Raw genomic sequence first — 27,133 nt, 5'->3', positions numbered from 1 at the left:
GGCAAGGTTGACTCTCAGGATGTGCAGGACCCATAACTGACATCGAAAAGCCCGAGGTCAAACCTGGTCAATAAAAAAACGTGAAGAATGGCAGCCCCCACACAAGGCTGTGTCAATCTTTAAGAAATTCCTCCCCATGGGCCCTGTTCTTCACGGTAACTCAAGTAAACGGCAGCTCGTGTCCTCGTTGGTTTGGTGCTAGGCGCCGGCACGTTGATGAAATTCAACGAGAGGTCTTTGGGGACAGGTAGGGTACGTCAGAGTTGGGGCTGAAGGTACAAAGCAGCAATGCGGGAAAAGGTACAACGTGCAAAAGCAAGACCCCATGGCTCTGAGCGCAGCCGCACGCCCACACTGGGGTACAAAGCTGGGCGAGAGTATGAAGTGCACGGGGTATGACGCTGCCACAGAAACCCAAACATCCACCCTGGGGCTCACCAAGTAAGAATGGGAACCGGCTGCTCAGGGAGGGACAGCAGCCTCTGGCCCGGAATCCAACACCGGGACAGGACTTGGACCAGCGGCGAGCTGCCGAGACGGTCTGGCTCACTGGCGAACGCAGGCCAAGTTCTACAATCCTGTCTGCCTGCCCAGATAGAGGACACTAGGGGACAACAGGACGGTGGCTGGAGTCCAGGCTCTGGGATCGGACAGGCGTGGACACGAGTGATGGCCGAGCCACTCCTGAGTTACCTGCCTCCTCTGATGTGACCCTTCCCCTCGCCGGTCCGAGCGTCCTCACAGACAAAACACGAGAAGGACACCAGCTGCGCTCGTGCACTTGATCCCAATCCATAGTTCAGGGAACAAAGCCTGACTTAGCAGGATCAGCACGAGGAGACCCCGAACTCGGACTTCCGACAGCAGGTGTCCTCACTGTGTGGCCCCAGAAAGAGCACTCACCCGGTCGCCAGGTCGTACCATCGGCTCTTGCTTGGTACCTAATTTATGCAGAATGTTGTAAGCAACCTTCATACTTCTTGTCCACAGTTTGCCTGGGAACAGAAACAACAAGGAAACAAGTAAGGGGAAACGTGCAATCTGCTACGTATCAACGCGCACATTAAACTAGACAGGGCGCTAGTCCCTGTTAAGTCTTCAACTTATCCCGAGTCCCTGGAATCAGGAAAGAAAATCAGAACCAGCAGAATCAGCAGGAGCTGGAGGGGTCGTCCAGTCACCCAGCTTCTGTGCACACCGGCCGACAGTGTGCTTCCTCCACGGCCCCTGACCCAGGGGACAGTGAGGAGGACCTGGTCCCGGTACAGCCAAGTTCGTCCGAGAGCAGACCGGCTCCAGGAACTGTGCCCACGAAGACCTAGACAAAAGCCTGTTTCTCTTGCTTCCTCACGTGATCTCTTTGGAAAGAGAGAGTGTTCCCTGAGGGATCCAGGTCACAGAGCTTCGACACAAATTCTTAACCTGCCGTCGCTCCTGAAGGCACGACTTTGGAGAACGTCAGACACGTTCTAAGACGTGAAAGCCCACGTCCCGTCTGGGTTGTGACCCACGGGCTCCTTGCGCCTGTCTCTGGCTTCAACTCAGGAATCACTTAGCAAGTAATAACTTTTCGTATCAAACTAAGTATGTTCCTAAAGCATTTCCTTCCAGGGTCCCGTGGGGGCGAGTGCCGGACACGGAGGGCGGTGCGAGGCGTAGCCCGCCTGGAAGCGGCCGCTGAGCGCGGGGGCCGGTGAAAAGAGCACAGAGAATCACCGTAAGTGAGGATGTACAGCGGCTTCCCATTCGTGTCCATCGTGGTCAGGCAGGGGGCCTTCGGGGAGATGGTTCCCCAGCGCTGCAACGCGGCTTCCAGGGACGGGGGCCAGTTGGTGACCACTCCCAGCTGCTCCCCGCGCATGGCCAGCATCTGTGCTCCCTCCGGCTTGGGCTGGTTCGGATCTGGTTGCTGAACTACAAGCATTCAAACATAAAAAGTTTTCAAGAAAAATACACCTTATCAGTGCGAGCACCTTCTACTTTTTAAAGAGAGCGGGACCCTTACTCCAGGTGACGAGCGGACAGAAAGCACGCATGCGTGCTTTTCTAGAATCAGAGGCAGGACCCACAGACTGGCCTCGGGGACAGAGAGAGGCCTGGAATGCTCACGCTCTCCAGGACAATGTTGGGACGGCGCACAGAGGGACGCCTGGTGCACGTGTCAGGGAACGCGTGCCCTGGGTATTGAACAGCAACGGCTCTGTCTGCAACATCCTGATTCTGGACTCCAGAGCGCACAGCCCGCTGAGCCCCAGAGCCCTTGAGCACGGCCACGTCAGTGTGAATTTATCACCCGTATCTGAACCGCCAGCACAGAGCTCACTCCCTCGAGTCGAGCAACGACAGATGCGGAGCGGCACTACTGCAGTCTTCCGGACTGTTCCGCTGAGGTGAGCTCCCGGAGGAGGCTCTCTCCCTCACGGTCGTGACTCACAATCCACCCGCTGGCCAGACAGTCGGCCGCGTCTCGTGTGTGGTACACGGAACGAGAAGACAACGGGTTTGGGTTGGACGTGACACACCCGGCGCTGCTCTGGCCTCGAGCGCAAAGGCTTGTGCACCGAGGCTAGGAAAAGGGCCGGCCTCACGCGCACACACTCGCTCCGCGTTCCTCAGACGGAGCGCGTCACCATGGGCCGGGCTCGCAGTTCCGGATGGGGGCTCGGCTCCCGGGACGAAATCCCCCCTTGAGGGACTCTACGCGCGTGCGCGGGCGGCTACCCCGCTGCCCGCTCTCAGCCTGTCTGCTAAGGGGGCCGGGACCCGCTCCAGAGAAGTGCGGTCCTCCGGGGAAGGCCGGCGCTGCTCGTCTCAACAGGGCCCCGCACGACGGCCTGGGGGCCGCACGGACACGGGGGGCGGGTCACCTTCCAGCAGTTCCTCAAAGTCATCCACGAAGAACTCGCGTAACGGCGGCCGCTTCGGTCGCTTGAGGGTGTTGACGAGCTGCTGGATTTTCGCCGACACCCGACTACTTACGGGCACCCCTGGAAGACAGAAGCACAGACTGACGAAGGGAAGGGACGGTCAGCACTTCACCCGCGGGCCAAGCGGCCGTGACGCTGTGGCTGGGGCCCTGTCTTGAGTGCCCCCAGGACACCCCACATGGTGAAAGCCTGTCCCCGGGGCAGGCAGAGGCCCCACGGAACGACGCTCCACAGTGCCGTATCCGGCAGACCCCAGGCCGGGCCCGGTCCCACCTGCCGTCCCTGAACAAGCTTGTCCTCCCCTTCACAGACCCCGGCCCTCGCTCCCATGGGGTCAGAGAGCCGACACAGCAGGCAGACCTCCCCGAGGCCCTGAGCAGGGAGACCCCTGGTGCTCCCCTGCGGGGCCAGAGCGCGCTGCCCGACGTGCCAAATCCAGGGGCCGACCCGTCAGGTGCTGTGCCTGTGCTTCCCGATGCAAGCGCAGGCACCGGAGGTCCGTGGCGGGCCTGCCTTCTCCTCTCGTGGGCGCACGGCGGCCCTCCTCCGTGTCCTTAGTCCCGCCCGCCGAGGGCACCTCACGCCTCCCGGAGCATAGCTAAAAACGCACTCTGAATCCGGGTTTTTGCAGAACACCGGATACGAGCCTCTAGCATCTCTCCCTGTGCAGAGGGAAGAGTAAATCCCGTTGGATAACAAGACAGCTCTGCTTTATGACAACGAAGGATACCCTTCTGAGAACCGAGTCAACGAAAAGACTGTTGAAGAAGACACGAAGTTTAACTTTTCTAACAACGGGAATTAGTGACCACCACGGTGCTGACAGCGCCGGGGCGAACGTGTGCGTCCTCCGCAGGCCCGTCTCGGTCCGGGGAGCCACTCCGAGACACAGACACCATGTGTCTTCCAGGGGGAGCCGTCACACCAGAGCCGGTGCGGCTCATGCACCGGGACGGGGATGCGCCCCGAGGGAGGGAACAGCACACGCACACCATGGCCACGCGGGCCACGCGGGCCATCTCCACAGAAATCGCACCTCCCGTCACCTCCACCCCGGCCTGGGAGGGGCTGCGCTCACGAGAGCAGGACACAGCACGGCCCACGTTCCAGTCCGCCCCCCCGGCGGGAGGGGCAGGGCACGGCGGGCAGCCCCGCTGCCGGGCATCATCACTGCTGCTCATTCTTTCCGATTTGGAGGGAAAAAGCCACCTCCTTCCGCAGCCCAAGGGAACCACACCGGCCGTACGTGCCCATTATTCTGCTCTACATTCAACCTCTCACTGCCCATCTAACACCACTCTCGGGCTGAAGGCCTCCGCGACGCTTCCACACTCCTGATCCAACGTCGGAGATGGATCAGCAAGCACATGAGAACATACAGAACGCCTGCTCCCGCCCAACACGGAACTTCCTCCCGCCACACCGGCGTTTCTCCCGACGCAGACACACTCTCGGCCAGCGTGGGGCCACTGTGCCGCTCACGCCCTGCCACCCTCCGTGGGAGCCACGACACAGGCCAGAGTCCGCTGCGCGGACGGCCAGGGCAGGAACGGGATTTAGGAAGCAGGCGCCGCGCCCGCCGGGGGACCTACCGTCGCCCGTCTCCATGAGCTCCGCGTTGCCATACTTGGGCGCCGTCCGCGACGTCGTGGAGCCCTGCGGCCTTTCCACTTGGATCGGGTGTTCTGAGGTGTAAGTGGTCACGTCAGGAGGTGCAGAGTGATTCTCTAGAAAGAAGCAAATCACCAGTTTTCTGATCGTCACGACTGAGCGCGTCACGGGGTTTCACCAACTGCCGCGTCCCAGGGAAAGGCCGGGTCTGTGTCCTCGTCCGTAGCAAGTCTGGGCACGAGGGTCATCTGTAAGGTCATCTACGTTGCTCAACACGGACCACGGTCGGCTCCCTCCCGACGTGAAGGGACAGCAGAGGCGGAGGAGAACTCAAGCCCCACAGGCGGATTCTGGGGTCTCCCCCCAGCTCTGCGTGTGCCCCCAGGTCGGGGGGAGCGTCTTAGCCCCTTGTGCCTCACTGTCCTCCCCACGAGGGACTCACACGGTCAGTCCCCTGCAGGGCCCAGGAAGTGAACTGAACGTACAGAAGGCTCTCACGAGGTTGGGGGACGGAAGGTAAGCATTCGAGAAACGTCAGCAGTTCTGTGTTAGCGTGTGCGATTCCGAATGACCACGTAACATACGTGTTTACGTGCCTGTCCGTGCTGCGTCACACGCACCCCAGCGCGCCTGCACACGGACACATGCACGGGGCTGGGGCGGCCAGCGTCCCCTGCCTGGTGCCTGACCCCGGCTCACAGATGACCCCCCGCGGCCCGTCACTCACCCGTCTGTGCTTCTGTTTCCTGTTCTGTGAGATGCACATCCTGAGGCCAGCCCCGACCGCGAGGCAGCCAACGTGCGAAGGGACTGCTGGGCGCACAGAGAGCCGCGAGAGGACCGGCCGCGGCCGCAGCACAGTGTGAGGAGACCCGTGGTGTCTCTATGTGGGGTTTCCCATGGGGTCTCTGTACGGCACCCGGAAGCCCCAGAGCCCCAGCCACGGGCCCTCAGCCATCTCGTTCCCCTTTGCCAAGAGGGTCCGTCCTGGTGGGAGCCGTGCTGTGTCCCCTCACAGGTCACACACATGCAAGTCCTCATGCCTAAAACCTCGGACAGGTCTCCACAGAGGTCACGAGGGCGACCCTAACTGGAAGTCATGAGGGACCCCCTAAGGAGATCGGGGCATGGACACATACAGAGGGACGGCCACGTGAGGACCCGGGGAGGAGATGGCGTCTGTGCCCCAGGACAGAGGCCTCTGGAGACTCCGGCGCTGCCCATGTGTGTAGCCAGGGGTCCCGGCCCCCGGGGGTGGGACAAGAATCTCTGCTGTTGGAACCCAGCCGGGCCACTCCGGGACAGCGGCCGGAGCAGACTCCCCGCCGAGGGCACTTTCCTACATCTCAGCCCAGAAAGGATCACCTCTGAGGGGGTGAGGGAGGCTGTGCGCTCCGGCCACGGAGGGACACGCAGCAGGGCTCTCGTCCACGTCGGGGCTCAGCCCACCCCCTCCGCCAGCCCCGCGTGCTTCTGCCAACGTGCTTCCCCACACAGGAAAACGCGATTTGCTTCTCTGCGGCGACGCAGGGACTCGCTGGGGTCTCCTACTTCCCGTGGGAAGACGCTGTAGTCGGAGACGCATCGCGAGCGAGACCCCCGCTGGCCACCTCAGCGAGGCGGCGGGACCGAGAGCTCAGCATGTCACGCTTTGATTCAGACCGACGCGTGCGTCAGTTACGCCGCGGCTGCGTCATGGGTGACGGCCATCGGGGTTTGTGCTGGGAGCACTGCGGGGTCTCTGCTCCGACGCTGCGGGGTCTCTGCTCGACGCGGGGAAAGAATGATTCTGACCTGTCTTGTGGCAGGAAAGTAGGACAGTGCCGCTGGGGGACCGCAGAGCGCCGTCCACGTTCACCTGGGCACCCCCCCCCCCCGTGTGGGTCGCTCCTCTCACTGCCAGCCCCCTGGGGCGTCAGAGGCCACGCCACTGCGAGACACGCTGCGCCCTGCTCTGATGAAGATCGAGACGCCACGTGTGTAACAGACGCTCGGGATGCCAACAGACAAGAACACTGGACTCCGGCTGGAGGCGCCGCTCAAAGGGCCGGAACGCCTGTCGGCTCCCGGTGCAGCCACAGGGCCCCGGGTGGCGGGAGCACGTTGAGATCCTCGGGGCGGGTGTGGGTCTTCCGAGCGAGGGAGCGCACTGGATCTTGTGTCCGTTTCCCAGCGCTTTCAAGATCAAGGAAAAAAACAGGGGCCCCTTCCAGCCTCCTCAAGGGTCACCTCCTCTGCTGAGAACCGCCAGGTGGGGCCTGCGTCATCGACGCTAGAGGACTTTGTTCCCAGCAGTTGATGGTCCCTCCAGAGGCTATAAATCAAGTTGGCGCAGGCCGGGGGGGAGGGGGTGGCGGGGATGTGGTTCGTTCGCCCTTACGACCGGGTACTGGGGTCCCTCTCACGCCCCAGACGCCCGCTCCGGGCATTCTGGCCAGCTGGGCACTGGTTTCCATGGCACCTGGACAGCTGTTTCTGGCCAAGACCATCTCAGGGTGCGGGCTGGTCCGCTGCTAAACCTGGAAACGCCCAGTTCCTGGCCTAAGTCCCCAGCCCCGTGTGGCTGCTCAGGTCCTACGCAGACACGGACGTGACCCCCGCCAGCGCACAGCCTCGGCGCTCAGCCGACGTTGGAGAAACGGTCCGGAGGGTAAGTGAACCGGGAGTAAAGGAACGCGTGACGAGCCAAACAAAGGGCCTCCGGTCCCAGCCGGGCTGACAAGCAGCTTTGGTGCTGCGGCATGACGGGGATGCCCGGAGCAAGTGGGGAGAGACCTCACTTTCGAGCCGTGTTAATTACTCCTCCGACCCCAAACAACTTCTGAGAGAAGCACGGCAGGAAGTCAGGAAACGTGGCTTCTGCCCGCAGCAAGCACGTGCTCGTGGCCGCGCACCAACATGGGTCCCGAGCGATGCACTCGAAGGAGCCCGAGCGTCACTCCTGCAGGACGGCCCCAGCCCGAGGGCCCCGCGGTCACCCTGACCTCCGTGACCACGGACGGGGAAGCCAGCAATGGGCTGTCCTACCTCAGACCGCCCCGGGCACCCCGCTGCTCTGGCTCGCAGCCATCCACGTCGGGGTGGAAAGCAGGTGTCCCGACGAGGTCATGCAGGGCCAGACCCGACCTTGTGGGGGGAAGGAGCTGCCCTCGGAGGGGCAGAGTACCCACTTGGCGGGGGCTAGGCCGGGCCGCTCCCTGCCCGGGTCCACCCCCCCACGGCTGACCAGGACGGGGGACCCGCCCCGCATCCCTCCAGACACTGGCCTAACCTGTCGCTGCTGGCGTCTCTCCCGGCTCAGACGGACCGTCCGCAGACCGCGGCTAGAGGCGTGCGGAGGGCTGGGCGGTCTCTGCACCCACACGTCTCGGGCCCAGGTCCTGAGTCGGAGCTGACTCCAGGAGGACGGCCAGCTTCTCCGCCTTGCACACGGCACCACAGGATCCCGAGGCTAGGACAGCATCAGCCACACCGGCCCAGGCGCGGACATCAGAACAGCAACTTTCAGCTTCGCACGAGAGTCTCTTGCCTTTTATAGCCACAAACTGAAATTCCGTCGACAGACTGCAGCTGTCCGGGAGCCTCCACAGACCACCGACCCTGCGGGGTGTGCTGGGGTCGTGGGAGGCTTCACGATTAACGCCAAGCCAACTAGCTTTCGTCTGGAGAGGGGCTCCCTCCTGTGACGAGCGGGGGCTCCACGTGACAGGACGCCCTGACCACCGGCTGGGATGTCCATGCCCTCGGGTGCATCACCCAGGCCTGGAGGTCGCGCTCTGCCTCTTCTCCCTGTACGTAGGCCTCTGAGAAGCTCCAAGAGAGAACCTGTGACACTCACGGGCATCAGGTGCAAATGGCTCTGGGACGCCTTTCTGAGTCCAACGCACTGTTGTTCCGCACACGGCAGACCTGAGCAGGTGCGTCTCTGGCGTGCAGCAGGTGTGACTGCCCGGCCGGCCAGTCCTCCCCTGGCATGGGGCGCTCCACGCATGAGCCGACAAGGCACTTCCGGACCTAAAACCCATTACTTTGATTCTGAGCATAAAATCCAAAGTCACCGCATTTCTGGGAAGAGACAGGAGCAGATCTGGGTCCCACAAGACCGAAGAAGCACGAGGCTTGGAACCGCACGGAAGGCAAGGGCGTGAGGGCGCAAGGGGCTGAAACTGCCCTGACGGGAGATGGCCTGGGAGCAGTCACGGACGCGGACGAGGCTTGCAACACGTGCAGCCGCCGAACACCAGGACGCGATACACGTGGGTCGTGGGAACAAGCTGCTGCAGAGCCCGGGTCGCAAGCCTGCCTCGGGGAGGACAGCCTCTCCGGCAGGCTGCTCTCGGGCACGGGGACCCGTGTGCCGTGTCGGGAGGCGGTCTGCAGTGGGGGCTGTGAGGGATTTCACGGTGGGAAACGCGATCCGCTTGTCGGTGAGGAGCAGGGAGCCGGGAAAGCCGTGGGGTGCACGGAGTCAGCAAGAACTTGGGGAGGCAGGAGCCACTGGGGGAGGCAGGCACCTGGTGCGGGCCAGGAGAGGCGGCCGTGAGCGGTCGGGGCCTCTGAGTCGGCCTCCCGGGACCCAGCATCAGAGGGAAGGATGAGCCTCAGAGGAGCGAGCTCCGCTCTCCAGGGAAGGGAACGGAAGACACAGCGAGAGCCAGGGTGACGTGAGCTGGGCAGCATCCGCGGCTGGAGAACGCTCCCCGAGCAGACGGACGGATGGGCGGTGACGGTCGCTCCCCGACCCCCAGCATTACTGCAGATGCCAGCTCTCTGCCCAAATTACGTGACGGCAAGGGGCAGGCCTGCGGGAGGACCTAAGGGTCCCCCGTCGGGGTGGCGCCGCGGGTCCTGCTCCCAAGCAGGCTCCCCCTCCAGAGAATTCCGTCACCCACGGCGGAGTGTCCATGCTGGCCGGTGTGGCGGGCTCTGCGTCCGCCTGTCCCCGCCTGTCGACCAGGAGCCTGGCGTGGCGCCCCCAGAGCACGGGGTGGCCCGCGGCACAGCACAGGGCGGCCTGACACCTGCTTTTGTTAGTAAAGCTTCCCTGCCACACGGACATGCCTGCCCGCTTGCCATGCCCTGTCCCAGTGAGCAGAGCGGGACAGCTCAGCCGACCCCGGGGGCTCACGTAGCCCGCGTCATTTAGTCCCCGGCTGTCTGCGGGGAAGGCGCGCCGCACGTGCGGCCGCCGGGGAGCTCTCGGGGTGAGGCTGCATGGGCGACCCTGGCCCCCGCGTGCACGATTCACCGGCGTTCCCGTCCTCGCTGAGCGGCTCAGACTTTACGACCGTAACTGCTCGGGAAGGACCGACAGAGACCGTGAGAGAATTCAGGACTCTGGGTGATTACACGTAAATAAAAGGGTAACTGATCGCCGTGGCGGCCATTCAAGGCCTCAGAATAAAGGCCTCGGGAGAGAAGCTTCTAGACGTGAGCTGCAGCTGCAGACTCTGGGCTCATCGGGCGACACGTGTGGGGAGCATGGCGGCCTCTGACCTGCTCCTCAGGGGCACGGAGGAGTCCTAAGCCGGACGGGCTCGCCGACAGTCCTAAGTGGGACGGGCTCGCCGACGGCGCTCCCACCACCGAATCCTGAACGCCCGGAGACAGCAGCTACCCCTCGCACATCTGCGAAGGACCACGCGCCCCACACGGGCCCGCAGCCCCCACGTGATGGCGCCTCGGACGCGTCGGTCAGCAGGGCTCACGTACAGTGACCGGAGGGCTCCTGCAGAGGTCCACGCGCCGGACGGACCAGTCGGATGCCAACCCCACGGACCACGCCTGTGCTCTTCTCTGCTCTGCCTCCGTGGAGAACAGCCTGAGTCGCTTCTGCCCACTTCTTCCGCTTCCACGTTCCCGACCCACAAGCGTGCCTCCGGGGTTCGGAAGCATTCTGCCAGTTCCCCTCGGCTTCTGGTGTCGACACGGGACTGGGGATGTCTTACTCCGTCTCCCCATTGTCGCAAGCCCATTAGCGCACAAGGTGCTGAATAAACACGTCCTAGGAACGATCCGGAACCTTCTGGCTATCACTGGAACGAGGGCCCGCAGCGAAGGATTCGCACCCCTGTCTGATGTGCGGGAGCCCACGGTGCACCGGGCTGCGTGTCTGAGCAGGAAGGTCGTGGAGGCCCCACGTCACACACCACGAGAGGACCGACAGCAAGCGGGGCCAGGAAAGGAGAACTTCCTGGAAGGGGTTTTGTACTGAGCACGGAGCTGGCCTGACCAGGTGGTGCATGTGAGGGGCCCATGCATGTCGTCGCTGTGAAAACCCACAGCAGCCTGGGGTTTGCAGAGCCTCTGGCCTCCGGGACCTGTGACCGTGGGATCCATCCCCGGGTCAGGCAGAAGCAGCGCTCGCCGCTCTGGGCAAGTGCCTCGTGCGCAGGAATGAGAGACACGGGGGCGGCTCCGCTCTAAATTCCTCCACACGCACACACACGTGCGGACACGTGTACACACAGGCGCGCACACACCTTCGTGTCCTACACGTCGTGTGGTTTCGACCATACAGGGTCCTCTGCTTTCTTCTTCTTCTTCTTCTTCTGCTTTGCCACAGAATTCGCATTCCTTATTCAGGATTTTATTGTATCTTGCCACGGCTTTCTTTCCAGACTTGTCCTACGTGTGGAGAACGTCCAGATACTCTAGGAACTTATCTTTGTGCCCGATTGGGAACAACAGTGGCGTCACACGCCGTAGACTCTGTTCAGGCTGCCTTGAGACGCAAGGTCCGTGAGTCACGCCACCTCTTATAGTCGGGATAAATTTAATCCTCCATGCTATAATTTCCTCCAGCGTTTCACACGAAACGTCACAGAGGGAGACCCAAAGGCAGTGATTAATCTGAAATTATATGTTTCTCCTGGTAAGATTCTGACACTTCCTTACAAGTGAGCAGAGTCAGCGCGCACAGGCTCCCGAGGCTGGCGTGGGCGGCAGAGGTGGGGGGCCTCAGCCCAACCACCCCCACGGGCGCCACCGCGGGCTCGGACACACACGCGACACAAAGCCCAGCCTACGTCCCGGCCACGCAGCTCTCTCTCGTTTTTAACGGACGCTGGTTTCACACAGAGGCTCTCGGCGCTGCTGTCACCCTCGGGCGTTGGACTCAGCTCTGCAAACACCACCTGGCAAGGGACTGGCGCTGCCCAAACACTAAGAATCTTCCCATTTCCTCCTTCTTTCTCACCGCAGCTCCGAGAGGTACAAAGCAAAGACATCATTGTTCCTTTTTTTCCCACTGAAAGACCAGAGCAGGAGGAAGTAGCGTCTGAGGGAGCCGGCAGCGGCCCGCGTGGGGACGGAGGCCGCACCAGCTTCCGCAGAACAGAGAGTGCTCCTCTGACTCTCTCACCAGCCAAGCTAAAAGCTGATGCATTTAACTTCGACTTCTTTTGAGTGAGTGCGCTTGGGGCGAAGTCCTAAAAAGTGGTGTGAGTTTCTGTGCGCTCTCTCAAGCGGCTAAATCTGGAAACAAACCCCCGTGAGTCTGAGGTCTCCATCCGGCACTCACCTCACGCACTTGCCCTGCTGTCAGTTTGCGATTTCTGCAGACACGAGGTCTGACGTGGCGAGGGCCAGGCTGTCAGCCACGGCACGGCGAGGGGAGTGGCCTGCGGGCGAGTGCCCCGGTCCACGGGCAGTTTGAATGGGAGCACCCCGGACCCCAGCACCACACCCGTAGCAAGTCCGTCGGCGTGTGAGGGATCTTGACTGGGAAGCTCAAAGGTCTTAACCCATCGCTGAAACGGCGAGCCGGGATCAGGACGGCACACCTGCCCCGCCTCCTGGCAAAAGGAGCGTCAGGCCCCGCGGGGACTGAAGCGCACGCCCTCGTTCCGACAGCCCACGATTCCGACAGCCGTGCGGCTCACCAGCTCTCTTCCAGCCGGGAAGACTTCCTTCATCGCCTTTGCACACGACGTTCAAACATCTCGGGCAGTGCCTCCGAACCGTGCGCTGGTCCTGCCAGACAGGACCGTCCTCCGCACAGAACCCGCACAGGACGGCCCCTGGACCCGCCCCGAGCCTCAAACACCCCGGGCAGAGAGCTGTCTGCAGCAGAAGTGACAAGAGCCCCCACGTCCCCAGACGGCACCCAGAGGAACAGCAGACTCACTTGAGAATGGCTACGACTCCAGGCAGACGCGTGTGTTAGTGTGAGGGGGGGACACGCAGACACATGGCTCCGGTGCCCTAACGAACGAGCACAGGTTCCCTTAGCAGCAGAAAGTCCCAGAGACACGGGGGATGGCGAGAAACAGCAAAAGCAAGGGTTTCACAAAAGTGGCCAAGTGGCCCAGGAGTCGGAGCTGGGCTGCCCGCCGCCCCTCGAACGGATCCCGGGGCCGAGAGGCTCCTACAGACGCGCACCGCCGGGCGCGGCCGCGGCTCGGAAGGACAGGGAAGCACTCACCTATGTGCGTCTGGGCCATGACGTCAGCCAGCCGGTGGGCGGCGCCACTGCCCCCGCTCTGGGTGGAGGAGGACGAGGTGGTGGAGGTGGTGGAGCCGTGGATGGCCTGGCTGATCCAGTGCTCCATGTTGATGCTGCCCTGGCTGGAGGTGGGCGTCCCCTGCGAGTCCCCCTGCACCGAGCCCTCGTCTTCCGAGCCGGACGACGTATCTGTGGGAGAGACAAACTCTCTGCATCACGGCGAAGACACACCCCCAGAGCCCACGTCGCCCACGGACCCGCCGCGCGTGCCGACCGTCCAACACCTTCCCCGTGAACCCTCTCGAGAAGCCCCAGCGCGTCTCAGATCGCGCGATTCTGCAGAATCACGAACTGTCCGTCCAGAGCGCTCCGAGTGAAGAGGCCACAGATTTCGCTGGTCTGTGCTGGTGTCACCTTCGCAAACAAAGACGTACCCCTCGATCTGCTTCACGCAACAGTCTGGGAAGAAACCAAACGCTCCCGGGCAGGCCTGCAGCCAGCGAGGAGGCCGGGGCAGCCTTCTCTGAGAGCTGAGAACGTCCGTGTGTTCCACAGCGTGTCTGTGGCCCCTTGTCGTGACCTGAGGCATGTCTCTGAGCTATAATCTATTTTTAAATTCAGCGTGAATGCGGACGGCCACGTGCTTCCTCGCAGAGGAAGGTGTCGGTGGAGACGACGTGTGCCCGTCAGAAGGACCTCCCCCAACCCACGTGCGCGAGACCCTGATTCCTGCTCCGCTGAGGATAATACATCATCACGTTACATATTACGAGCAAGCGAGATGTATTTAACGTTCATTTCTAATAAAATGTTTTCACTTTTTAAACAGGATGGCAGTTTCTCACAGAATTAAAAATACAATTACCACATGACCCAGCAGCTCCACTTCTGGGTCTGTAGCCAAGAGGATTGACAGCAGGGCCTCGAACATGCATCTTGGACTGAGATAAAACATGTCACTTTGTCCATTAAAATTAATGGAACTATTTTCATTTAACAGGACGTCCCCCAGCAGAGAAGTCTTCAAAAATTAAATGGTGCTGCACTTCTTACTGCACACCCGCGCAGGAGCGAACTCCGGGTCCTTCGGTGGGGACTGAGGCGCGAAGCCAGGCGGGACGAGAGGCCACGGGAGAAACGACAATTTGTCTCACATCACGACACAGGATTCTCTTCCCCGACACGACAGTATTTGGGAAGGACATGCACACGCACACTTTGCTCACGTTGGGACACGACCTGTGCTATCTGGGCCACTTCTCAAGGTCCGTTAGGAATTTGCTAGAAAAACAGCAGTCACAGTGGGGGCCGGACAAGCCCTCTCCTCCGTCCTGCCTTGTAAAATAGCAGGATTGTCATTTACGGAAAAATAAAATCGACACTTTTGTTTGTATTCAGACCCAAGACTTCTTTTAGTTTTTTTGATTGTGCTAAAATACAACCTAAGATTTACCATCTCAACCGTCTGCAAGAAGGCGGGTCGTAGCGAACAGTCTCCTGATCTGTGCCGGACGCCACCACCTACTGCAAAAGTCCTCTTCATCCTACCACTCCGAAACTCTGTCCCCACCAAACAAGAACCCCCAACTCTCCCCTCCCGGCAGGCCCTGGTCACCACCATCTTACTCTCTCTCTCTAGGACGTGGGCCACTCCTCGTGCCCCGTACGCGCGGAACCGTCCTGTGTGTGTGTATGTGTGTGGCCCTTGCTCTCAGCACGATGCCTGACGTCCTCGGGACTCACCCGCCGCGGTACAGGGCAGATTCCCCTTCCTTCCTAAGGGTGAGCGACATTCTGTCCCCTTCCGTTCGGCCTCCCCCGGGGGTGGGCGCGGTGGCTCCCGTGCCTCCATCACAGCGCTCCTCCGAATACGGGTGTACACTGGCCTGTTCGAGGCCCTGCTGTCAATCCTCTTGGCTACAGACCCACAAGTGGAGCTGCTGGGTCATGTGGTAATAGTATTTTTAATTCTGTGAGAAACTGCCATCCTGTTTACCAGACGTAGCTCCTTTGTACGTTCCCACCAACGGGGCACAAAGGTTCAAATCTCTCCATGTCCCCACCAACACGTGCAATTTTCTGGGGTTTTCTGACAGTAGGCGTGGCTGTGAGGCAGACTCTCACTGTGGCTTTGACTACGGCGTCTCCCTGACGATCAGTGACGCGGGGCACTGTTTCTGGGGTCACTGGCCGTCTGTCTCTTGTTGGGAAAGATGTTCAAGTCCTCGGACTTGGGGTTTTGAAAACGCGTTTACGCACGTAGACGTCCACATTTCACCGCTCCCACCAAGTGCCCTCACGCCTCTCTCCTGCCAGTCTTTCGTTCTCACCCCACACGTTTTTACAAAAAAACCACAGAAAAATATCCTTGCGACACAGGCACAGAAATCCTCAAGAAGCGTTCGCAAACCGAATCGAGCAGCATGTAAAATGGACAGGGCACACCAGGGCCAAGCGCTGACGCTCAAGAGGAAGTTAATGTTATAAACCATATTAATAAAGGGGGAAAACCCCAAGTGAACCCTGAAAGCCACAGACAAAGTGCTTCACAAAATCTAACGCTAACTCGTAATAAAACCTCTCAAGAATGCAGGCATAGAAAGGAACTTCCTCGGGGTGTCTGGGTGGCTCAATGGGTTAAGCCTCTGCCTTCGGCTCAGGTCATGATCTCAGAGTCCTGGGATCCAGCCCCCCATTGGGCTTTCTCTGCTCAGCGGGGAGCCTGCTTCCTCCTCTCTCTCTGCCTGTGTCTCTGCCTGCTTGTGATCTCTGTCGAATAAATAAATAAAATCTTTAAAAAAAAAAAAAAAGGAACTTCCTCAATCTAATAGGGCATCTGTGAAAACCCATAGCTAACGCTGTATTTAACATTCAGACTGAACGTCCTTCCCCTAGGATCAAGACTTAGGTAAGGGTAACTCCTCCTACCACTTTTATTCAACATTATCTGCAAAGCTCCAGCCAGTGAAATACAGCAAAAAGACAAACTTAAAGGCATCCCAATTGGAATGGAAACATTAGATCTGTCTTTAGTCACAGATAAAAGGATCCTCTATGTAGGAAATCCCAAGGAACACACTAAAGAATTCTTGAATTAAATGTTTAGCAAGTTCAGAGGGTATAAGATAAATATCTTTATACAGATAACGGGACAATTAAGGGAAGGCAAACATAGTTTGCAAATTGTGTATCTGGCAAAGGACTTGTAGTCACATTATATAAAGGACGCCTACTTAGTGAGGAGACAGACATATTCATTTTAAAAATGGGAAAACGTGTGGGCACTTAACCAATGAATATATAAAGTAGCAGACAGGCCCATTCAAAAATGCAAATCAAACCCACGATGAGGTGACATCTCATATCCACTGGAACAGCTACACTAAAAAACACAGACAGTACTACGTGTTGGTAGGATGTAGAGAAGCTGGATTCCTCACCTCTTGCGAGTGGGAAAGGAAAACGGTGGCGGCCATATGGACACAATTTGGCAGTTTCCTGAAAGTTAAGCATCAACTAACCACAAGATTCATTAATTCAACTCCTAGGAATCTGCTGCAGAGGAAGGACATATGTGTACACCGACACAGGTACACACATGCGGACGGCAGTCTTACTCATCCTGGCCCCGAACTGGAAACAACCTCCAGATCTGCCAACCAGGAGTGGATAACCCAAAGGTGGCGCACCTGACAGGACACGGCTCGGCGACAAGAAGGGGTGAACTGACGGGACAACGGGGAGGAGCTCGGGCATATCACGCTGAAGAAGCAGGATGCAGAAGAACGTGTTTCATAATGTTATTTATAAAAGGTCCAGACTATGTATGGAGGCATATAAGTAGACCAGTGACTCCTTACGGCTCAACGCGAGAATGGGAGTCAATCGGAAATGGGCACAAGGAAACTTTTGGGGAGATGGAGACATCCTAAAACTAGACTGTGGCAATGGCTGCTAATCCACACGATTATTAAAAACCCTTGAGTTGCCCACGTCTAACAGGCTAGTTCTGTGGAAGGGAAAGTACCCCTCTAGAACGGGATCACCGAAGAATGCGTGCCCTACAGCCGTCGAGCAGAATATGCTGAATACCAGCTACATCAGGTCGGGTGATGCTGTGCTCACAACTCATTATTTAAGGAAGGCATTTTTTAAATCTCCAGTTATTATTCTTGATTTTTCTGTTTTCCCCTCATTATGCCAGTTTCTCCCTTATAAATTATAATGGCTCTTCTGGGTATATATTCATTATTGTGTCTTTCTGATGAATTGTTCACTTCCTATTGTACAAGGTCCCTCTTTATATCTCGTGCTACCTTTGTCCTGCTATTTGTCTGATATTAAGAAATACTTGTTTGCTTTATACTTAATGTTTGCACTGCATATTTTTTCAAGCTTATATTCTTAATTATACTACTTTTCTTTACTTAAGCATGTCCTGGTTGGCTCAGTTGGCAGAGCATGCAACTCTTCACCTTGGGGTTGTGGTTCAAGCCCCACACTGGAGGAAGAGTTTACTTAAAAAAATATATGGCTGTGTCTCCTACAGATGACATATGGATGTATTTTCTTTTCTTTTTTTTAATCCAGTCTGACGATTTCAGTCTTTTAATTCAGTGTTTGGTCCATTTACAATTATTGTAATGACTGATGTAAGTGGACTTAAATCTAACATTCTGCCATTTGTGTTCCATTCATTTCTCCTATTTTCTCCATCTGATGATTTTCCTGTCTTCTTTTTTCATTATGTTCCATTAGCCAAGATATAATACATCATTACTTTTTGATGCACTGTTCAGTGATTCATTAGTTCCTTCTTCAATTAACCGTACTTTTTATGTTTCATTTTATGTCTTCTATTAAGTTCTTACTTATACTTCTTATTTTTCAGTGACTGATGTACGGCTAACAGTATGCATCATTAACAGACCCATATGGGGTCAATATTCTAAATATTTGCTCTTCAGATCTGACACTGTAAACTTTCTCTGTGAACCTCTACTCATAACACATCTGATGTTACTCATTTTCTACTGTTCACTTTATGCCTCCTGCTTCACAAGAGTAACAACCATGCAACAGTGATTCCATGTACCCATCTGTCTTATGTTCAGGTGTTTTAAAGCAAATTACAATAGGAAAACATAGTATTCCATATTTACCCAACTACTTACTGTTTCCAGTGCTCTTTTTTCATTTTTATAGATCACATGTTTTGTCTAGTATCATTTCCCATCAGCCTAAATGACATCCATTAACCTGTTTGCCGTGCATCTCTGCTGACCCCGTATTTTCTCAGTTTTCATGTATCTCATTACGTCTTCATTTCATCGTTGTTGATTAAGGGTATTTTCTCTGGATGGGAGTTGACAGTTTTGTTTTGTTTTTTCCCTTTAGGACTTTAAATATGTGCTTCTGTTGCCTTCTGGTTTCTACGGTGTCTTTACAGCAGTCATTCATCGTTCATACGATGTTCTCTTGTACATAATGTTTTCCTCTGATGACTTCAAGATTTCCTCTTAATCTTTCGATTTCAGCACTCTGCACTCTATTATGAACTCTTTTTATACTTATCCTGCTTTGGATTCACTGACCCTCTGGGTCTATAAGGTGGCATTTTATACCAACCGGAGAAGTTCTTAACTCTTAAATCTTCCAATAGCTTTTCTGTCCTGTCCTCACTGTCTTTTCGTTCTTGGATTCCAGTTAAAAGTAGGTTAATCTTGTACCACAGGTACTGAGGTTCTTCTGTCAACCTGTTTAATTGTCTCCCTGCTCTTCGGTTTGTTAATTTCTCTTCATCTCTCTCCAATTGTACAGACTCCTTCATTTTCCTTCTCCAATGTGATGTTATACCAATCCAGTGAAATATCCTTTCTCTGCTCAGCTCACATATTAACACAATATTTTCCTTTAGTTCTTAACCTATTTTTATTTGATTGAATATTTATAATCACAGATTTAAAAAACCCATCTTCTGTTATTTCAAACACCTACAAAATATGAGTCTTATAGTTTTAAACCTTACAGTAACCACACTGGAAAGTCCATGAATAGATACAATTAATTTTAAGAATGTATTATTTAACTCAAAATATTCAAAATAGTATTATTTCAATAAATAATAAATGCAAAAATTAATTAAATACCTTCCAGTGATTTTTTTTTTAAGTATTAACTCTTCAAAATCTGGTGTAAATTTCACATTTCCAGCAAATACAGTTGAGGCCAGCTACACCTCTTAGTGGTAACCAAGAGCACGATGGCGGCCATCTTATGTTCGTTTCATTCTGACTGCTTTTTCTGTGGTCACAGATTACATTTCCTGTATCTCTTCACATCTGGTGACTGTTTACAGACTAGCAGACATCGTGGCTGCCATGTTGAGACTCTGGATTCTATAACCTTCCTCTAAAGCCTCGTGATTATTATTTCAGCAAGCAGGTCAATTACCATTGATCATCTTGACACTGAGCAGACTTGGAGTTATTCTTTGCCAGTGTGGATCTGCGGGAAGCTCTAGTCCCTACCCCTGCTTGAACCCAGATATCTGCCTCTTCAAGGCCGCAGAATGGCCAGTCTCACTCAGATCTCGATCCCTGGGCCATGGTCTGAACATTTTCTCCAGGCAAAACAGCGGGAACAGCGGGCTCCGCTCCCAAACTGTCCTGCTCTCAGGATGGCCTTTCACTGCGGGAAGCCCATGCATGCCACCACTGCCTCGCTCATCTGGGGTAGCTTTACCATTGCTTACGGCGGCTGGGGCAGTCTAGTATCGGTGATTTCTCTAGGGGGAGAAGCAGAAGCGCCAGCAAATTCTTGTTATATTTTTGTGTAAAAAACAAAAGAAAGCTTCTCCTATAAAAGACTGGCAGTGTAACGATCCTAATTAGATCTTTTCTAGAGACCATGGTACTGGTGAGTGACCAGTCCTTCCACACAGAAAACGTAACCACGGACACAAGATGGGCTCTCACCAGCGTTTACCCGCAACCAAGGAAGACATGAGAGCAACGAAGCTGAGCCCTAAGGTTTTGCTCCTTTGCGCTGATGGTGCTGGCGTTTGATTGTACAAAACTATCCCACGCGATGCTGTCACTCGGACTGTCACGTGACGATTCACGGAAGGTATTATGTGATGTACAAGAAAGGGCTAGTCAAAAAATTAAATGCAAAAATTTCATCAAAAATAACATTTCCAATAATGTCCTTTTATATTTTGCAAAGATATCTGTATCATGTTTGATTTTCTAAAGTTCTGTCTTTCATTGTGTATGACATGAAAACATTTCTGGGGACGGATTCAAAATGTGAAAAAGCCCATATGAACCATCCCACTGCTCCTGGCATTTTAAACTCATCATTTTTCATATAAAAGTAGCTCAGAACAATGTTCATCTCTGTGAATGCTGTCTAGTTCTAAACACTTGGTTTAAGTGGGTTTGTTACCCTTGGAAATTCATTCTGTTTGTTACAAAAACATAAACAAAATCAAACTCTTCACCACATTAATAGAGAGTCCACACATAAACCCATTGATACGGTCCGTGAATCGTGACAAATGAGGCAAGATGATGCAATGGAGAAAAGTGGTGCTGGGATCACGGGACAGTCACATGCAGAAGAATGAACCCGACCACTTTCTTACAACACACACGAAAACACACTCAAAACGGATTATAGATCTAAGTGTGACACTGAAAACCGTAACACTCCTTAAACAACAGCCAGCAGACTCCTGGACACGGGCCTTAGCAATGTTTTTTGCGTCTCTCTCCTCACATGGGAGAAACAAGAGCACAAGTGAGTAATGACGACTCAAAAGCTTTGCACAGTGGGAGAGACCATCAACAAAGCAAAAAGGGAACCTACTGAACGGAAGAAGGTATTTGCAAATCACATATCTGATAAGGGATTAATTCCAAAATATACAAAGAATTCCTACAACTCAAGAACAAAAAAGGAAAAGAAAAAAAATCCAAACGATCTGAGGAAAAAGCGGGCAGAGGACCTCAACAGGCCTTTTCCAGAGAAGACATCCAGAGAGCCAACAGACATGAGGGCAGATGCACAACGTCACTTATCCTCAGGCAAATACAATCAAAATCATGCATCACTTCCACGTCTGTCAGAATGACTGGTACCAAAAAGACAACAACAAGGGTTGGGAAGGAGGAGGGGAAAGGGGAAACCTTCTTGCACTGTTGGGGGGAGTGCAAATGGTGCGTCCCCTCTGGAAAACAGTAGGACGGTTCCTCACAAAGTTAAACGCAGAGCTACCCTTTGACCCAGCAATTCTGCTTCTGGGTATTTATCAGAAGAAAATGGAAACACTGACTCAAAAAGATGTAAGCTCCCCCGTGTCTTCCGTAGCGTTATTTACCATAAGCAAGACACGGAAACCGCCCAAGTGTCCACGGGCGGACGACTGGCTGAAGACAAGGGGTGCAGATTCACAACGGCATGTTACTCAGCCACGTGCTGTGACCTGGAGGGACCCTGAGGGCATTACGCAGAGTGAAATAAGTCACAGAAGAACAAATAGGGTGTTTTCACTCACGCATGGAATCTAGAAAGCAAAACAAATCAACAAATGAAAACCAGAAAGGGGCTCAAATATGGAGACCAAACTGGTGGATACCGGAGGGAAAGTGGGCGGGAGGCACAGAACAGGTGACAGGGACTGAGTGGCACAAACTTCTGGGTATAAAACTGGTTGAGTCCGGTGACGCAAAGCACAGTGTGGGGATCACAGTGGACAGTCGCCGCCGTCAAACGCCGACACGGTGACCACACGGATCACAGAGAGCGGAAACGCTGAGTCAGTGTGTTGTGTGCATCTTGGAGTTGAGGGGCTTCTGCTAGTCTCACTGCCTGCGGACACTCAGGACTAAACGTCAAAACACTCCAAGAAGTGTCGTAAGCGCTCTTCTGTGCTTACTGTGCAAGGTGACTTAGGTCTGCAGAAAGGCACAGTGGCAACAGCCCCACGAATAACACTGGGACCCAACTCACAGACAGAACACCAAATAAATTAGGCTCAACCCTTCACGTTTTCTAAAGGTACCGGATACTACAACTTCGCGCTTCGGTTTTGAGGGTCATCAAAGGAAGACCGCCATGATTTGGGTAAAGCGAAGCGGAGAACCTGGGTAATTATCAACCGCTTAGACTGGGGTCATCAGCAGGCCTGTGGACCCAACTGGCCCTCTGCCGGTCCTTGTGAATAAAGTTTTATTGGCACACAGCCACGGCCACTCACGGATACGTTGCCTGTGGCTGCTGTCACACGACCACAGCAGACGTGAGCAGCTGTGACAGACGTGGCACCGTCCAGAGACCAAAGGACCGCCTGACACTGCAGGAACACAGTGACGCTGGGCCGGCCGCTCACCTGGGGGCGTGTAGGCGTCCATCGAGGTTTGCACCACCAAGGACCTGCGCTTGGAAGGCATGGGCACCGCCATCTTCCTCTCCTTGTGCTTGGCCAGCGCCGCCTGCACGGCTTCCGTGTGGACGTCTGAAAGACAAGACCCCTCGGTCAGCCCGTTGTTCAGGGACATCCTGAAGGCCCCCGTCCTTTGTCCCCCTTCGGTCTGGTCCTTGGAACAGCCGATCCTCCTGCGGAAACTGTCACAGACACACGGTGGGGAAGGAAGGAAAAGCCCCGAAAGCCGCAGAAACGACAACCAAAGTCATTCAGACTCAATTATTCCGCTTTCTTACCCCAGCGCCCGTACAGAGAACCACGTACTGGCCGCCAAGTGCCGTCTGACCTCTCCTCCCTCAGCTGGCCGGTGGGAACCTCCTCAGGGGCCGCCCCCGTCAATCCTCGCGATCCCGTCCACGTCCGGCCGCAGCCCGTGTGGCGCCTCACAGGCTGCAGCCGCGATTCCCACGGACGACAGCGGGCTCTCGGGCCGGTCGCTGTGTTTGGTCCTTTGAGTAGATGAACCCACTGGACTCCCCGCAGGTCCTGACTGAACGCCGCCCCCGCGAGCGCCCTCGGGGCGGGGCACGAGGAGGACCGGGCGACAGGAGCTGTGTCACACAGCTGACTTCCTAACGGCTAAGGGACACCGAAAAGGCAGTCACCGGGGGCAGGAGGCCCACTGCGTGGGGAGGCCAGGAAGAGCCGTGTCGGTGTGAGGTGTGACCAGGGCGAATCAACAGGCTGTCACCGTGCTCCCCGGGCACGGACGAGGTGCGGCTCCGGTGGGAAGCGGAGTCAGCGGCAGAGAGACGCCGGCCTGGGGACGGACGCGCCAGGACGAGGGCTTCTGAGGGGGCCAGGCAGGCCGGCTCCCGCGTCACGTCTGACAGGGAGGCCGAAGTCAGGCGCTTGGGCTCCACGAACTCGGCCCCACGAGGCCACCGAGGAGGCACCCCTGGTACTTCCTGGACGAGGCGGCGCAGGCGTGAGGCCGTCCCAGGCACTCGCATGGCGAGCGGCACTGCAGGGTGTGAGGCCGGCCGTGAACCCGTCCGGGGCCCACACCCTCCGCCGCCAAACACCACGCCCCGGCGGTTCCTGGGAAATCTCCCGCGGGCCGGCGTCTCAGACCCGAGGCCGCCCCGCCGCCCCCCGGCCCCGCAGCCCGCACCTCCTCTTGGACGAAGTGTGGAAAGACCCCGTGGAAAGAAGAGCCATGAAGCGGGTCAGCACTCATTTACAGGTCAGAAGAGTGTAAATGTCCGCGCGGCGAGCTGCTCGGGTCTCGGAACAACCACAGATTCTAGCACGTGGAGATGGGCCCACAGGACCACCGCCCCCGCCGACGCACTGCACCCGACCATCAACCCACGTTCCCGTGCGTCCTGCCAGCGCACCCCACCCCGAGTAAACGCCGCCGTCGGGGCTTCCGACCCGCGGTCCTCGGCTCTCGACCCTCACACAAACAGAATCGCAGACGTCAGAGGACCTACGGATTCGACGCGATCGCGGTCGTGCTGGAGCCATTCGCTGCCGCGGCTGTGTGTCTCAGCACATCGTAGGGTTTGCCCGGCGCGACCTGATGCAACCTACGAATGTATCGTCACTCGTTCATACGTGTCCGCTTGGCGGATGTTTGTGTCACGTCCCTTTCTGGGCCATCATGAAACACCCGCAGCGAAGACGCGTACACGTGTTTATGGGGCACTGTCATTCCTCTTCGCTAAATGTCTAGAGAGATGTCATTGCTAGGCTTTCGGCAAGTGCAGGTTTTAATTTTAAAGAAATCACCAAACCACTCGCCAGCGGTTACGGTAGTTCCCATCTCCGTCCACCGTGCAGGAGACTCCTTACCAACAACTGGTCCTCTCGGGCTTTCCACAGCATACGCCATCACGGCTGGGAAGGGGACTCTGGCTGGGGGTGTCGGTCTGCATTCACCTGACGGCCGAGGCCGAGCTCCCGCCATGGGCCTGCTGGACTCGAGTGAGCCTTCTGTTGTCAAGTGACTGTTCAAGTTTAGTCCAGACTTTGAACTGCCTTTTCATTGCGATTCACAGTAGTTCTTTACATATTACAGGTACAAGTTGCTTCCAGGTGTATGTTTTGAAAATATTTACCCTGAATCTGTGGCTCACCTTCATACCCTTACTAGTATATACCACAGGAGAAAATTTTAATTTCCATGAGATTCACTCTAATCAGTGATTTTTGACTGCTGTCTATGAAATCTTTCCCTACTCCAAGGTCCAAAAGATATTCAAGTCTCTCCTGGAAGCATTCGTTTTTTAGCATGATGTACCCAAGGTCCATCTACGTTGTGGCATGTGTCAGAATTCTGTTAAGGCTGAGTTCTGTTCTACCGTATGGCTAGAACATGTCTCCTTTACTGATTCAACCGTCAATAAATAGTTAAGTCGTGTCCACCTTCTGGCTATTGTGAATATGCTATCATTAACATTTATGTGTAAATTACCTGTTTGAGTTCCTGCTTTCGATTCGTTCAAATAGATACCGAGAAGTGGGATTTCTCAGGCCTCCAGGGAGGATGGCGGAGTAGAGCAGTTCCAACTGTGAACACACCCAGATGACAGCCACATCAGGGTAACTAACCCAGAACGAACCCCTAAGACCAGCAGAACAAGCTCTCCACAGTTGATCGTAGATCAGGAGGAGGAGGGACAGAGACCCACCCTGGAACCAAAATAGCACCATGAGACTAACCACGAACAGGAGGGAGGCCACGTGTGTAGAGAAGGGAGAGGAGCAGACCCCACACCAGCCAGCCCTGACGTGGGGAAGCCTGGGAAGACGAGGCCCCATAACACTGGGCTTTGAAAATCAGTGGGGCTGGGCTTTGTGAGTTTTTACAATCAGCGGGGCTTAACTCAAGGCACTTTAAAACTCAGCTTGCCTCTGGGAGAGCCTGCGGGCACTACAAGCAGTCCCTGTGCCCGAAAGGACAGCCAAGCAAAAACCCCACTGAGACACAGCTCAGAGATAGCGGTGCGGAAACCTCCTCAGGGTATTCACTTCCTAACCACAGATCGGGCCCAGGAGGGGCAGAGACCTTCAGGAGAATTCTTCAAGAACACAAGAACTGGCAGGCACCGTTCCTCTCCCTGGCCCCAGTCCAGATGCCTGGACACCTACAAGCAGCAGCATCTACACAGGCTGCCTCGCGTGTGACAGTCCACCACACCCCACCCCCGTTCTCCAGACTCATTCCACCCAACCTGCCCCACTCCGCAGGCAGCCCTCCGAGGTGGCTCCAGTTCCCATCTGGGTCTAACACCCAAGGCCCTGCCACCATGTTATCCTGTGGACCCGCCCCATCCGACAGCCCACCGGACAGGAGTCCACCCAGAGCAGCGCCTCCCTTATCTCACTCCACAAGCAAGCCCACGGGGACCAGCACCACGCCAAAGGGACAAAGGACAAAGGGACTCCTGCCAAGGAGAGAGGGGAAGATCACCACGCATACCATGTCAACGGCAGCCCCAGCAGTGGGCCCCACCCAGCAACAAAAGCCTCGTGGGGGCACCAGAAAGAGAGAGCCCTGGTTTTCAGCTACGGCAACCTCCACAGTCAAAGCAGGGTCCGCTATCTGGCCCGACTGCTGGCCCAGCTCCAGTGAAAGCCCCTTAAGGGGCCAGGGAGAGGAGAGCGCCGTGTAGTCTGGTGTGACCGCAGCCCGGTACACGGCTAAGAGGAGGCATCAGGTCTGACTCAGGGCATCTCAGGGCATCTGACTCAGGGCATCTAAGACTGGCCCCTTCCAGTGGAGGGACCCAGCCCTGCCTCCAACAGGCAAATACGGTCACTGCAGGGGACTGGAAGGCACATGCAGCTCAAGTACAACATCAGGGCACAAACAACACCCGCAGGAGAGGGCTGGAGTGCACAGTCTGGTGAGCAGGGGGCACTGTCCAGCACCTCGAGCACAGGCCTCTTCAGAGGCCCCTGCTTTCAAGATGAGGAGACACACCTGACTTCCCTGACAAAGGAAAACAGACCTGGCGATTGAGACAAAATGAAAGAGAAATATGTCCCAGATGAAAAAACAGGGTAAATTCAGAGCAAGAGAGTTCAATGAAGTGGAGATAAGTCATATGCCTGCGACAGAATCCGAAGTAATGATCAGGGAGATTTTCACCCGACTTGAGAAAGGAGTGGAGGATTCGAGACCTAAAAAAAAGAAAGAGAAAATATAAAAGTGAACTAATCACAAAAGAAGAACTCAATAACTCAAAGTAGAAACACACTAGATGGAATAAACAGCAGAGCAGAGGAAGCAGAAGAACAGAGCAGTGAGCTAGAAGACAGAGTACTGCAGGCAACCAGGCTGAAAAGCAAAAGAAAAATGAGTAAAAAATGAGACTAGCTAAGGGAACTCAGCAAAACCATCAAGCATAATAACATTTGCATTACAGGAATCCTTCAAGGAGGAGAGAAAAGAATTTTAAAAGCAACAAGAGAAAACAGTTGCATACAAGAGAAACCCCATAAGGCTATCAGCTGATTTTTCAGCAGAAACTCTGCGGGCCAAAAGAGAATGGCATGATATATTCTAAGTGCTAAAAGGAAAAAAGTCTGCAGCCAAGAATATTCTATCCAGCAAGATTATCATTCAAAAGAGACAAAAAGAAGATAAAGAATTTCCCAGACAAATAAAACGTAAAGAAGCTTATCCCCCCGAACCAGCCATATAAAAAG

General features: G+C 55.6%; 1 protein-coding gene across 6 annotated transcripts in view; it reads right to left on the bottom strand.

Moving 5' to 3' along the window:
* The window catches only part of DIP2C (disco interacting protein 2 homolog C), a 348,933-nt gene that overhangs the window by 122,708 nt on the left and 199,092 nt on the right, over nucleotides 1–27,133 (bottom strand). For all 6 annotated transcript variants that reach the window (XM_032349895.1, XM_032349898.1, XM_032349894.1 and 3 more), the window contains 6 exons: nucleotides 22,379–22,504; nucleotides 12,964–13,173; nucleotides 4,520–4,654; nucleotides 2,868–2,987; nucleotides 1,717–1,914; nucleotides 904–995 (listed from right to left, as the gene is read on the bottom strand). In XM_032349895.1, coding sequence (XP_032205786.1) covers nucleotides 904–995; nucleotides 1,717–1,914; nucleotides 2,868–2,987; nucleotides 4,520–4,654; nucleotides 12,964–13,173; nucleotides 22,379–22,504 — 881 coding nt within the window. The remainder of the gene's footprint in view (nucleotides 1–903; nucleotides 996–1,716; nucleotides 1,915–2,867; nucleotides 2,988–4,519; nucleotides 4,655–12,963; nucleotides 13,174–22,378; nucleotides 22,505–27,133) is intronic.

Source organism: Mustela erminea, chromosome 6 (genome assembly GCF_009829155.1).
Source record: "Mustela erminea isolate mMusErm1 chromosome 6, mMusErm1.Pri, whole genome shotgun sequence".
Classification (NCBI taxonomy): domain Eukaryota; kingdom Metazoa; phylum Chordata; class Mammalia; order Carnivora; family Mustelidae; genus Mustela; species Mustela erminea.
The sequence above is the reverse complement of the archived record's forward strand: the minus strand, read 5'-3'. Positions and strand labels throughout refer to the sequence as shown.